The sequence below is a fragment of the Mauremys mutica genome, chromosome 2 (assembly GCF_020497125.1).
Source record: "Mauremys mutica isolate MM-2020 ecotype Southern chromosome 2, ASM2049712v1, whole genome shotgun sequence".
In the NCBI taxonomy this organism is placed as follows: Eukaryota; Metazoa; Chordata; order Testudines; family Geoemydidae; genus Mauremys; species Mauremys mutica.
In genome coordinates this window covers 104359215-104372443 of record NC_059073.1, presented here as the reverse complement: position 1 = coordinate 104372443, position 13229 = coordinate 104359215, and the positions used below count along the sequence as shown (strand labels likewise).

General features: G+C 40.0%; 1 protein-coding gene across 5 annotated transcripts in view; it reads left to right on the top strand.

Annotated features, from left to right (window-relative positions):
• The window catches only part of LOC123363390 (myelin basic protein), a 170907-nt gene that overhangs the window by 36993 nt on the left and 120685 nt on the right, over positions 1-13229 (top strand). For all 5 annotated transcript variants that reach the window (XM_045004314.1, XM_045004315.1, XM_045004311.1 and 2 more), the window contains exon 2: positions 4259-4334. In XM_045004314.1, coding sequence (XP_044860249.1) covers positions 4284-4334 — 51 coding nt within the window. In that variant the 5' untranslated portion in view covers positions 4259-4283. The remainder of the gene's footprint in view (positions 1-4258; positions 4335-13229) is intronic.

Genomic DNA, 13229 nt, shown 5'->3' with positions numbered 1-13229 from the left:
CAAAAGGAGGCTTGAGAGCAATTTGTCTTGGATGGTTTAGAGACAACAAATCCCTGCATCTTGGCAGGGGGTTAGACTACATGACCCTTGTGGTTCCTTCTAACCCTTATATGAATATTCTTTCTACTATAAGCAATCAGTCTACATCTCTTTCTCTTCTTCTCAACTATGCTTGCCTAACTCACACTCTGACAACCAATAGGAGGTACTTGTTAACATCCAACTGTCTTCATCCCCTATGCTGCTAGAAAAATAATGCCTTAATTGTTTCTAAAATTCCATAGAGAATTTATATTAAGGGTTTGATTGGTAATTGGAAAATGTTTGTGTTCTATGGGTATGGGTTTCCAGCTAAGTGAATGCATAGGAAATTTTGTTTCATCCCTACAGTAAATGATATGGAATTAATTACATGGAAGTTATATTGGTTGATCACAGGATGACTATGAGCCACCAATGTGATGTGGCTATAAAAAAAGGCTAATGTATTCCTAAGATGCATTGGGTGAGGTATTTCCAGTAGAGACACAGAAGTGTTAGTATTCCAGATGAAGTCTTGCCAGATGTGTTCCAGATGAAGTCATTGTATAATGGTACAATGTGCAATTCTGGTCTCCCATGTTTAAGAAAGATTAATTCAAACTGCAACAGGTGCAGAGAAGGGATACTAGAATGACCTGAGGAATGGAAAACCTATTTTTATGAGAGGAGACTGAAAGAGCTTGGCTTGTTTAAATTTTCCTGACCAAAAGAAAGCTGAGAGGAGATATGATTGCTCTCTCTAAATACATTAGAGGGATAAATACCAGGGAGGGAAAAGAGTTATTTAAGTTAAGAACAAATGGATATAAACTGGCCATCAACAAGTTTAGGCTTGAAATTAGATGAAGGTTTCTAACCATTAGAGGAGTGAAATTCTGGAAGAGCCTTCCAAAGGGAGCAGTGGGGACAAAAACCCTATCTGGCTTCAAGACTGAGTTCGATAAGTTTATGAAGGGGATAGTATGATGGGACTGCCTACAATGGCATGTGGCCCATCAGCAACTGCCAGTAGCAAAAATCCCCAATGGCTAATGATGGGATGCTAGGCTCTGAGTTACTACTGAGAATTCTTTCCTAGGTGTCTGGCTGGTGGGTCTTGCCCACATGCTCAGGGTCTAACTGATCACTATTGAGGTTGGGAAGGAATTTTCCCCTGGGTCATATTGGCAGAGACCCTGGGGGTTTTTCACCTTCCCTCTGCAGCATGTGGCACAGGTCACTTGCAGGTTAAAACTACATAAGAACATAAGAATGGCTATACCTGGTCAGACCAAAGGTCCATCTAGCCCAGTATCCTGTCTACCGACAGTGGCCAATGCCAGGTTCCCCAGACGGAGTGAACCTAACAGGCAATGATCAAGTGATCTCTTTCCTGCCATCCATCTCCATCCTCTGACAAACAGAGGCTAGGGAAACCATTCCTTACCCATCCTGGCTAATAGCCATTTATGGACTTAACCACCATGAATGTATCCAGTTCCCTTTTAAACACTGTTATAGTCCTAGCCTTCACAACCTCCTCAGGTAAGGAGTTCCACAAGTTGACTGTGCACTACATGAAGAAGAACTTCCTTTTATTTGTTTTAAACCTGCTGCCTATTAATTTCATTTGGTGACCCCTAGTTCTTATATAATGGGAATAAGTAAATAACTTTTCCTTATCCACTTTCTCCACATCACTCATGATTTTATATACCTCTATCATATCCCCCCTTAGTCTCCTCTTTTCCAAGCTGAAGTGTCCTTTAATCTTTCCTCATATGGGACCCTCTTCAAACCTCTAATCATTTTAGTTGCCCTTTCTTGAACCTTTTCTGGTGCCAGTATATCATTTTTGAGATGTGGAGACCACATCTGTACGCAGTATTCTAGATGTGGGCGTACCATCGATTTATATAAGGGCAATAATATATTCTCAGTCTTATTCTCTATCCCCTTTTTAATGATTCCTAACATCCTGTTTGCTTTTTTGACCGCCTCTGCACACTGCATGCACATCTTCAGAGAACTATCCACGATGACTCCAAGATCTTTTTCCTGACTTGTTGTAGCTAAATTAGCCCCCATCATATTGTATGTATAGTTGGGGTTATTTTTTCCAATGTGCATTACTTTACATTTATCCATATTAAATTTCGTTTGCCATTTTGTTGCCCAATCACTTAGTTTTGTGAGATCTTTTTGAAGTTCTTCACAATCTGCTTTGGTCTTAACTATCTTGAGCAGTTTAGTATCATCTGCAAACTTTGCCACTTCACTGTTTACCCCTTTCTCCAGATCATTTATGAATAAGTTGAATAAGATTGGTCCGAGGACTGACCCTTGGGGAACACCACTAGTTACCCCTCTCCATTCTGAGAATTTACCATTAATTCCTACCCTTTGTTCCCTGTCTTTTAACCCATTCTCAGTCCATGAAAGGACCTTCCCTTTTATCCCATGTGTACTAGTGTAATGGTGGATTCTCTGTAACTTGAAGCCTTTAAATCATGATTTGAAGACTTCAGTAACTCAGCCAGAGGTTAGGGGTCTATTTCAGGAGGGTGGATGAGGTTCTGTGGCCTACAGTATGCAGGACTAGATGATTCTTATGGTCTCATCTGACCTTGAAGTCTGAGTTACTGATTTTTCATTTAAAAATCCTTTAAACCAGGGGTCCCCAGAGCGGTGCCTGTGGGCACCATGGCACCTGCCAGGGCATCTAAGTGCACCTGCGTACTGGCCGGCGGATGAGCATCTGCCGAAATGCTGCTGACAAGCTGCGTCATCCAGAGGCGTCGCTGCCGAAATGCTGCCAATTTTTGGCGGTATGTCGGCGGCGATGCCTCTGGATGACGCAGCTTGTTGGCGGCATTTCAGTGGCAACGCCTATTGGCGTTGCTGCTTGATGGTGGAATTTCAGTAGATGCTTGTCCACCGCCACGGTCCTCCGTGGCTTGTCGTCTGGCACCTGCCAGACAAAAAGGTTGGGGACCACTGCTTTAAACAGTTTTACATAAAAACATTCTATGGTTGGTTGTGGCCTCTGAACACTTTGGAGAAACAGTTAATTTTCCCTTAGTCTTTTTGGGTATTGGCCTATGATCCACAAATATTGTTATGAGAAAGATAAGCTTTCAGGTTCAAATGCACACAGTGAATAAGCAAAGCAAATAATCAGTTAAAAGCTGGAAGTTCAATTAAAAGTAAGATTTGAGTCATCGAGTATTGTTTAAGCTACAGTTCATATCCCCCATGTTCACAAGTGCAACAATGGGAGCTGCTGTGTGCTGAACAATCTGGTCCTTAAACTGTAGCTGGGAAGATTTACTCAGGATTCATTTTGGGGACTGTACCAGTCATCTCACGTATGCCCAACAGATTGGGAGTTACTATGGCTTCAACACAAGGGAAGGAGGTTGGGTTCTGTTGGTGGAAAGAGTCAGGCCTATGATATCCAGAAGGACCTGAGAATCTTCAGATCTTTGCAAAGGTTCAGATGCTTCCAGAAATGAAAGGCTTGAAAGCAGCCACCTTTTTTTTTTTTTTTTTTTTTTGCATCATTATCCTCTCCAGCAATTCTTCTTTTCCACTAAAAATGGAAATCCTGAGCAAAAATAATTCCAATGAGTAGTTCAGCATTGAGAGACTCAAGACATTCAACCCCATTTCAAATCACTCAGTAATCTCAGAGATAAGGCCTCTCAGCTCAGTTCTTGTCTTTATTAGGAGTGTTCTTACCTCATGTTAGCTAACACATGGCAATTAACAAGAGTTAAAATCCTACTGAATATCTTTCCAGTCAAGGTTGAGAGGTCAAGCAAGGCAGTTATAGTTTTAACATGTTAGCAGGTCAAGGTAAATCCTGAAGAGCTCACTTCTCTTTTCCATCAACATGCTATCACAGGTGAAAACTGTAACTGCCTTATCTTGACTAGGATTTAACCATGTTGGTGACCCTGTGTTAGCTATGAAAACACCTTTCCCTCCTCCTCCTCCCCTCCCCCCCCCGAAGTGAGGCCGCACCCTGAAAGATAATGGGAGTTTGATATCTAACTCATGTAGGCTGCTTTGAAAATCCCAGCCTGGAACTGTAGAAATACTGTGTCACTGATAACTGTAGCACAAGAAAGGCCGTTTGGTAGGTGTGAGAAAAAATCACTTTAAAAGTTCCAAAATTTATTTTGAAATCGATGTTTAGTTTTTCAAAAATGTTTTGTTTTTGTTTTTATTTTAGTTTCTGAAGAGCTGAGTGGCTTGCCATGGGGAACCATGTAGGAAAACGAGATCAGAGCGCTGAGAAGCCTATTAAGGTAAGAGGTGAACAAAAATACTACAAGAGGAAGATTATAATATCAAGAAAAGTGTATGTGATGAAATGCCAATACACTTGCTAAGCTTATTGTTACTACTATTATTTTATAATAATAATTATATATACACCTCTACTTCGATATAATGCTGTCCTTGGGAGCCAAAAAATCTTACTGCGTTATAGGTGAAACTGCGTTATATCGAACTTGCTTTGATCTGCCAGAGTGCGCAGCTCTTCCCCCCTCTCCCCCCCGATCACTGCTTTACTGCGTTATATCCGAATTCGTGTTATATCGGGATGCGTTATATCGGGGTAGAGGTGTATATAATTTCTTAAAAGTGGAAAAAAGCCCCCATGCAATATAGTGAAAAATGGGGCTCTGCTTTAGTGAATTTCATGATAAATGTTGTATCTTAGCATTCTGCATGCCTGGAATGCACACTGGATCTGAAGCCAGCTAGTTGTGGTGGGGAATGGACTCTGAGACCTGAAAGAATAGAAATGCAGCACATATTTAAGAAGCAATGTGCCGAGTAAAATGTTACTTGTTAACCTAGCTAACCTAGCATTTTGTCAAAGTCACTAGATTTAACTATCATACCTTTAATACGGGAACTATATAAAAGACTGATAGTAAATAAGAGTATATTAGAAATGAAAGATTGTAATGAAAGCTGAGATTTTCTCCTAATCACATCACTAGGAGCTAGGACTTTAAGAAAAACACCTAATACTGTGACCCAATAAAATCAGGAGTGTTGGCCACACAATTAAGAAGCTCTACAGAGTTTGTTGATACTGGTTATTTTCCAGAGAGGGGTAATCAAAAGCTTTCTGCTTTCTCATGGTGCTTTTTTGTTGTGTGTGTTAAATTTGACTGAGAAAAAACGGAATGCACAGAAATGATTTTATCTAGGAGAAAAATTAGTGTTGTTCCCTTTTTGTTAGTTGCTGTTACTCATTTTGACACCAGAAAGGCTCCAGTGTACAAACTTTCTCCAGAAAATGACCATACCTATTGGACAGGTGAGCTGTACAGCTTCATCTGGAGGAATACTGGTATTTCACATTGTTATGGCACAAGTGACCAATATGCCCCCAGAAATAAGAGTGGAAGTTGTAAAGAGATGGTCAGACCTTCAATATGTCCTTTTAGAAGGCAGGGCTAAGTGGTCAGAACGTAAGTAAACATGCTGGAGGGAAGAGGGAGAAAATAGAAAAATAGTACCATCAAGAGGGGATTGTGCTGCTTTCTTTACATGTAGCCATAGTTGATGTGTTTATGCCGTGCCTAGCACAACGGGACTGTAGCCCTTAGGTTCAACTCTAATACAAATAGTTACAAGGTGTTCGACCCTGTTGTAGTTGATGCATCAGGTTAATATGGATTACTGCTTATTTTACTCTTTAAGAAATTATGTTGTCTTAATTTAGCTAGGTGAAGTCCACTCATGTAGGCACACTGCACGAGTTGTTTTTTTTTTTTTTTTTTAAAGCAGATATGTGGAGACTGCTGATAAGGAAAGGAGACGTAAGGTGAATGAGCAACTAGAATGTTGTATTTCTTATAACTCTTTAGTTTATGGATCACCTTTCCTTCCTGAGTATTTGTAGTTACAATCAGAGTGTTGAAATTTACTTGCAAAAAAACCCCTTTTCTTAAGGTAGCGTTAAAGTAGTTGCTGTTCAGCAGTGACCTCTGCCTGCTGTACCCAGACACCCTTTTGGAATGTGGGATTTAAAGGTAATAGGTAATAATTGGAGATATACCAATCCCCTAGAACTGGAAGGGACCTCGAAAGGTCATCGAGTCCAGCCCCCTGCCTTCACTAGCAGGACCAATTTTTGCCCCAGATCCCTAAGTGGCCTCCTCAAGGATTGAACTCACAACCCTGGGTTTAGCAGGCCAATGCTCAAACCACTGAGCTATCCCTCCCCCAAATTTCAAAACCCATACTCAAATATTAGAAAACGAGAAATGTTCAGTTAAGATATCTCCATACATCTCTGAAAACAGTGTTAGCATTACTTGAAAAGACAAGCTTGAGACTTACAAAAAAACAGGAAATGCCTGGTTAAGGTACTGCTATGCATGCAATGCAGCCAGACCATTGTAACTCTGCTCCATGGCAATAGGAACTGAAAACATCACAGTACTATACCCCTTGTTAGCAAAAAAAAATCTGTTTGTTTTTTTTCTTTGCACACTATAGTTCTAAATCTAGTCTCACTTTCCTACAATCCCACAATGTGAAGTGCAGAGCAGTTGCTATTGGTTGACAGAGATAAACCTAGCGATACTGAGCTCTTTCTCCTGCCTTGCTGTTGCACAACCACAATTTAAAAAAAAAAATCTAACAATGCATTGACGGATTTCCAAAAATTAATTTCTTGCAGCTTTAGGCTAATTATATGCCATGTCCAAAAGAATGATACAACAAGAAACTGTATCTCACTATCTGAACCCCTTCAGCAAACGAACTCAAATTTGCACCACACACTCTACTCTAGGTTCTGAACTGACATTTTGATTTTTTTTCAAGATGATTTCACAGTGTATATTGGTGGGGTTTTTTTTTGTTTTTTTTTAAGGGAGATTTTAAAGAGAAACCATGTTTAAACTTTAACTCTGGGCTGGCTACTTGCATTCTTGTAATACCTTTATTGACTGCAGTCACTAAGATTTTGTTTCCTTTCAATGAATCTGGATATTTTCTAATGACTGAAACTAGGGGGATAGAGCCATAAGATGATGATTGCATCAAACTACTGTAGTCAGACCAGAAGACTTTCAATTAGGCAGATTCCCAGGAGACAATTTCCCGTACTTTGACATTAACTTGAAAATGTTGCAGTTAATTTTGTCTTATAAGTGCACCGTGCTACAAGGTGTAATCCATAAATAATAAGAGGAACTGTATGAGTAGGGTTGGCAGAATTCCATATTTTTTTAAATAATTTCAGTGGATAACATCAATGTTTATTTTTAAGTGTGTTTTTGTTTTTTTTTAAGACTTGTCTGTCTTTCCCCACAAGTGTGAAAATTATGGGATGAGGGTCAGACATTCTCAATAGACATTGAGATTCAAGAACTTAAAGCTTTATAAACTGTTCAAACACAAATTGTCAACATCATATGTCAAAATATACTAAGTAAATATTCTTAAATCAAGAAATCATTAGTCCACGTATAACAAGCCTAATTTAAGTGTCTAAAACATTGCATTTTCTCAAGTACCGTTTTTCTTTCTTTACATGTCTGTACATTTTGATTTTTATCAATGGCAATATTTTTTGTCAGTTTATGCGTACAGTGAAATCAACATTTACTGATAAAAATCTAATCCTTCCAAGCCTATATATGATTTACCAGCTGCATATGAAAACATCTGGTATAAGTGGGATAAGACTTTATAATTAAACAATATGTATATTTACTCTAATCAGTAACTTATTCCGCCTCATCTCTCTTGTTAGTCTCTTATCTGACACCTGCACTTGTACAGTTTTTGTAAGATTACAGTAAGTCATTCAATTTCTCTTAATTCCTTTTACTTCAGTGGAAGCTGCTGGGTGCTTGCTGCTTTTCAAAACTGTCATTTTATTTATGCAACAAAATAAAGATTTAGGTACCCAGTTTTGAAAAACCTTGGCCTATCTCTATGTGAATATATTCAGCATTGGGGAGTCTTAAAGAATGGACTTTTCTTCACTGGCCTGAATTTTACCCAAGACTCTGAAAAATAACAAGGTGCTGATGAAGTGGAGATTGCTCTGGATTATTGAATTTGTATTGGTCTTAATTCTGAGCCGTTATTATAGTTCACCTTAAGTTGATGCCATTAGTACAACTGCAAACCACAACAAACTCCGTCTCGATAACTGCTAGTAGCCACCCTTAATGCAACATTGGCTGAACTTCCCACTGATGACTCCTTTTGGCTTCCCCAGAGAGTAAGCACATCATCATCTCCTCAAAGCGCACGGCCCCTGTTAGCACATTAGGCAAAGTTCTATCTTAACTTCAGTTCCCTCATGATTGATAGCTGAACCACAACTGGAGGTATCACATCACCTGGCCATTCTCATATTCTTGATAGACTGGTTGAATACGTGGTAAAGTACGTTAGCCTTGAAACTGTGACAAAATAAATCAGATGATGCTTCAAGCCTCTAGCTTTGCCTGAGAATTTGGGGGAAATTTGTTTGTTCCAGTACATTAATTTTTCACAGGCAGAAATTTAAAACAGTTGTAACAGTTTAAAAAAAAAAGTAATTTACCAACAGTTTGTTTTACCAGATCTCTAAGTCGTGGTTTTAAAATGAAATTTTATAAAACGTTAATTCATACCAGAGAGCAAGACATCCTATGTTCTTTCGAGAACTGTTTGCAGTGTTTTTTGAAATACTGCAGCTTATCGGAAAAATCATTAATGGCTAGATTATACTTAAATATTTTAACCCTGTGCAAGGGGTGGTAGATAGCAGCATGGCTCTAGGAGCACCACAGGGAAAATGGTCCCTGAAAGTGTTCCCAGGGGCAGTAATTTGCTACTGTCCCATACCCGTAGCAGATTTCTTCCTCCGTCCCATGACTCAATCATGTTGGCTGGTGCATCATTCCTTTCTGCCCACTTTGCACCAATCAAGAGAAGTACTTAGGGTCAGCCCTTGTTTATCAAACCCATACACACTTGTGGCAGAGATGTGAAGAGGCTGTGCAGGGAGGTTGAAGTGGGATTTACACCCTATGTAGGCTTGGCCATGATGTGTTCCTTGTAACTTCTTAAATTGCATGTTAACTGTCTTAAGTGTACAGGTAAATTATGAAACAAAAGATGTTGCTTGTGACTACCTTATCTGTCTATCTCTGTTCAAAGACTGTGTTCCACACCAATGTCTCACTAAATTAGATAGTTTGATTAGATGGTAAACATTTCCAAGAAATGCTAAGAAGTTATCTGTTTTCACTATGTAAAAAGAAATAACTCAGGTTTAAACTTCTTTAACTGAGTTAAGTATCGATCTTCCCACTACTGAAGCACTACTCATTTTCCATTGCCTCCTTTTCTTCTCCCCTCTCTATCTTACCAGTTTTTAGGAGCTTTACCTGCCATGTGCTTTGTTTGAGCCCACTCCTGCTTCCTATTGAAGTCAATGGAGAGCTCTGTAGTTGAGGAGGAGAGATGAAACCTTTGGAAATGACTGGATCAATATTATAGCTGTACTAGCCATTTCATAAGCATTGCAGATGTACAAATGAAAGAATTAACACACTATCATTTCTTTTACCTCATTTCATGCTCTTCAAGTTGCCTAAGACCCAGACCAGCTGTGTGGTTTTACCAGGTGTTTCCGCTTGGTGTGCAGTACAGTGTGGCAACCTGCAGAAAAACAGAAGCAGCATTTTGATTTTGAACTTTATTTCTTACTGTTAAATAACATTTTTGTGGAAGAAGTAAAAATAAAAAGGATGTATTATTTTTCTTTAGTGCAAGAGGTATTTGAAGAAGAGATTAAAAACATTTTGGGAATGTTATTTTAATATTTTTTTAAGGTAAAGCAGTCCATATAAAGAATGTGTTTGGCTTCCTGATTTGGGTACTGTTACAGAGCAATTCCTACTCCCATGCATAAAACAAGCGGGGCACAGATTTGACTCTTCAACTCAGAATACAAATAGAAAGTTTGACTGAGAAAGTTTATAACAATATTTGTCCCATCCCCGTTCTGCATGGCTGTGGGTTTTTCCTGTGGTTTTGCTGTTCTGTGCAGCAATGGGGTGCATATAATGGTGTATTCTTTTTTTGTAATTAGAGGAAGTGATTTAAAATATCCCTCATTTAAATGAGTATTTTCCTTTGAAAGCACGAGATAACAGAAAAATAAGTCAGGAGGATGAGAGACTGGATTAAAAAAATGTAAAAGAGGAGGGTAGAGGAAGTTGTCTGTTTTGAGATTTAATGGGCATTTTTCACCAATGTGTGTCTCAGCTTATTCTGAAAAGAGAAGTCGGTTGGGAGTGGAGTGGAAGAAAAATGCTTTTCTTGGGATGGAAACAAAGTCCCAGGCTTATCCAGTGAGTGAACTAGGAGTATGTCTACGCTGTGTCTGGGAGTGAGGTTCCCGGCCCAGACTTTGCAGAGACAAAAATAGCTGTGTCAACAATGGGGCTCAGGCTCTGAAGCCTGGTTCCTCCCCGAGCAGCAGTGTCAAAGCGCTGTTTCCACTGCTGCTATTAGTGCACTAGCACAAGCCCTGTTACCACAAGTCTTTGGACCTGAGCTGGGAGGCTTGCTCCCAGATATAGTGTAGACATAGCCTACAGTGATATGGGCTTAGGTTTAGTGTGGCTAGGGTAGCGAATTGGGACTCAAGAAACCTGAGATTCTCTTCTGGTTCTACCATTGAGCTTGTATGTGACTTTGAGCAAGTCCTTTCACTTCTCTGTGCCTCTGTTTCTCTTTCCCCATTTTATCTAGCCTGTCTAATTAGATTGTAAGTTGATCAGGGCACTAACTGTCCCATTATGTATTCATGGTGGAGTGCTTAGAGCCGTCTTGACTGGGAACTACTGTAATACTAACCAGGTGATACCATATTAGCATAGAAGTGACTATGCTAGGTACCAGCATGAAGCCTCTGAGAACGTCCATTGTGCGGTAGTTGTTTCCAGGGCCTGAGCAGACTCAGGCTGAGCTGGGTGCTTGTGCAGTTAACTCAAAGTGATGTGCCTACTCTCTTGATAAATCTGACTCCAAGGCTCTGGTTTGGCAAGATACTAAAGCACATGCCTAACTTAAAGTGTGACAGTAGCCCTTCTGAAGTCAATAGGACGATTCATGTGTTTCACTATCTTGCTGAACTGAGGCCCGAGTGCTTATTAAACTTTACAACCATTGGATTGGACAGAGATGATCATTATTATATATTTATTAGTCAAGTATCCTTAAATATGCTAAGTGGCTCACATATACCCGTAAAAGATATGGTCCCTTCCCCAAAGAACGTACAATCTTAGGCCTCAATCTTCCAATGAGCTCTGTTCATGTGAACCCCATTGAAGTCAATGTGGTTCCATGTAGAACAATTTTCAGGATAGTTAGCGGGGCAAGAAACCTGATATGGGAGAGGAGCAGATATTGGTAGAAAGTCAGAATTTAAGTGTCTACTGTTCATCATAATTATTATTTATTAATAGAGTTGGCTGATGCATTCTAAAATGTGCAGTATTGACAATTTTTCATCAATTTTGAATTTCAGTGAAAAAATGGGTACAATTTTTAAATGAAATTTGTTGTGAAGACTTCATACTGCTTTTCATCCAGCTCTGACTATTAATTGTTAATAACTTAGGACATGATGTGGCTGAGTATGCAGGGTTGTAAAAGTAAGGGGAGAAACCAGCCATAGTTACAGTCTTTGTGGTTCCTTGTGTGGAGGGGGTAGGGCCATTGCCTTGTCCTCCCATCCCCTCCTCAGTTTGTAGAGTTGACCAGCTGCAGAAGGAAGTGGCCCACTTCAGTCTTGTAAGGGTTGGTGCATCCAGCAGCTTCCCCTTGTGGCATTATGTCTCTTTAATGCAGAATGCTTTCTGCTAGTTCCTTTTAGCTTTGAAATGCCCCCACTTTGGAGTCAGATGGATGCCTTTTCAAACAAGGGTATAATGACATTTTTCACTTGAATCAGTAAGGATATGGAAGAATTCAGGGTTTACACAGAGCCACATTTTCTGGTAACTTCACACCGGAAAATAATAAAAGCAAATAATGAATGAAATGTACAATGTTTTATATTTGTGAATCTTAACAAGGCAGGAAGTGGTGTGTGCATGGCAAAGATGGTGTGAAACAGAGATCTGGGGGTGAGAAGCAAGGATCTGTGTCCCTCCCCATATTACTTCAGTGTACCTTGAACACTCTAGTGCAAGGGTTCCCAAACTTGGTTTGCAGCTTGTTTAGGGTAAGGCCCTGGCGGGCCCCAAGACACTTTGTTTACCTGAGCATCCGCAGGTACGGCTGCTTGCAGCTCCCAGTGGCCGTGGTTCGCCATTCCCAGCCAGTGGGAGCTGTGAGCAGCCGTACTTGCGGACGCTCAGGTAAACAAAGCATCTCACGTCCCACCAGGGACTTACCCTGAACAAGCTGCGAACTAAGTTTGGGAACCCCTGCTCTAGTGGTTCTCCGATCAGCATGCTATGTTACATGCTGGAACGTGTTGCAGTACCTTATGTGAAACAGAGTGAGCAAGTCAGTGACGAGCAGGAATTTTCCCATATATAGTTGTTAATTTTTAGAATGTAGTTTTTAAAATTGTAAAACTAGTGCTTCATTACTCCCTTCTTAAACTAGTATCTAATTATTTATGTAACTAGTACAAATGTTACAAATTCTCAGTGTGAATCCCTAATAAGCAGGCATTGCACAGGGGTTATTTGCAGCCAGAGTGAGAGAGAATATTCACCTCATCCCACAACATGGAGCAGAACTGTTCTATGACTAGTGCCATCCTCTACCAGGTGCAAGGTTGACTGGTGTATCTATGTCTCTAGAACCATTCTCTTTGTTACTGCAGATGAAGCCCCTGCTGACCTGGGTATAGATCCCCTCTTTACAGGGGCTCTGCAGTTTGCCCTGACTCTCCTCCCCTACAGTGGAATTTACTGTTTCTTCTGCCTTTCATGCACCCATACTGGGGTAGGGAGAAGAAGAATTTGGGCCATATTATTTCTGTCTCCTCTGAACTAAATCTGCTTGAATTTCTGAGATATTACCATCAGGAGAGCTGAGTCAACATAACTAACGTTTAGCTAGATTCTGCATTATGCACCACGATAAAAATCTCAACCTCTTCTAACTTCAAGGCTTACAGTATGGCCATAGCTAGGAAAAAA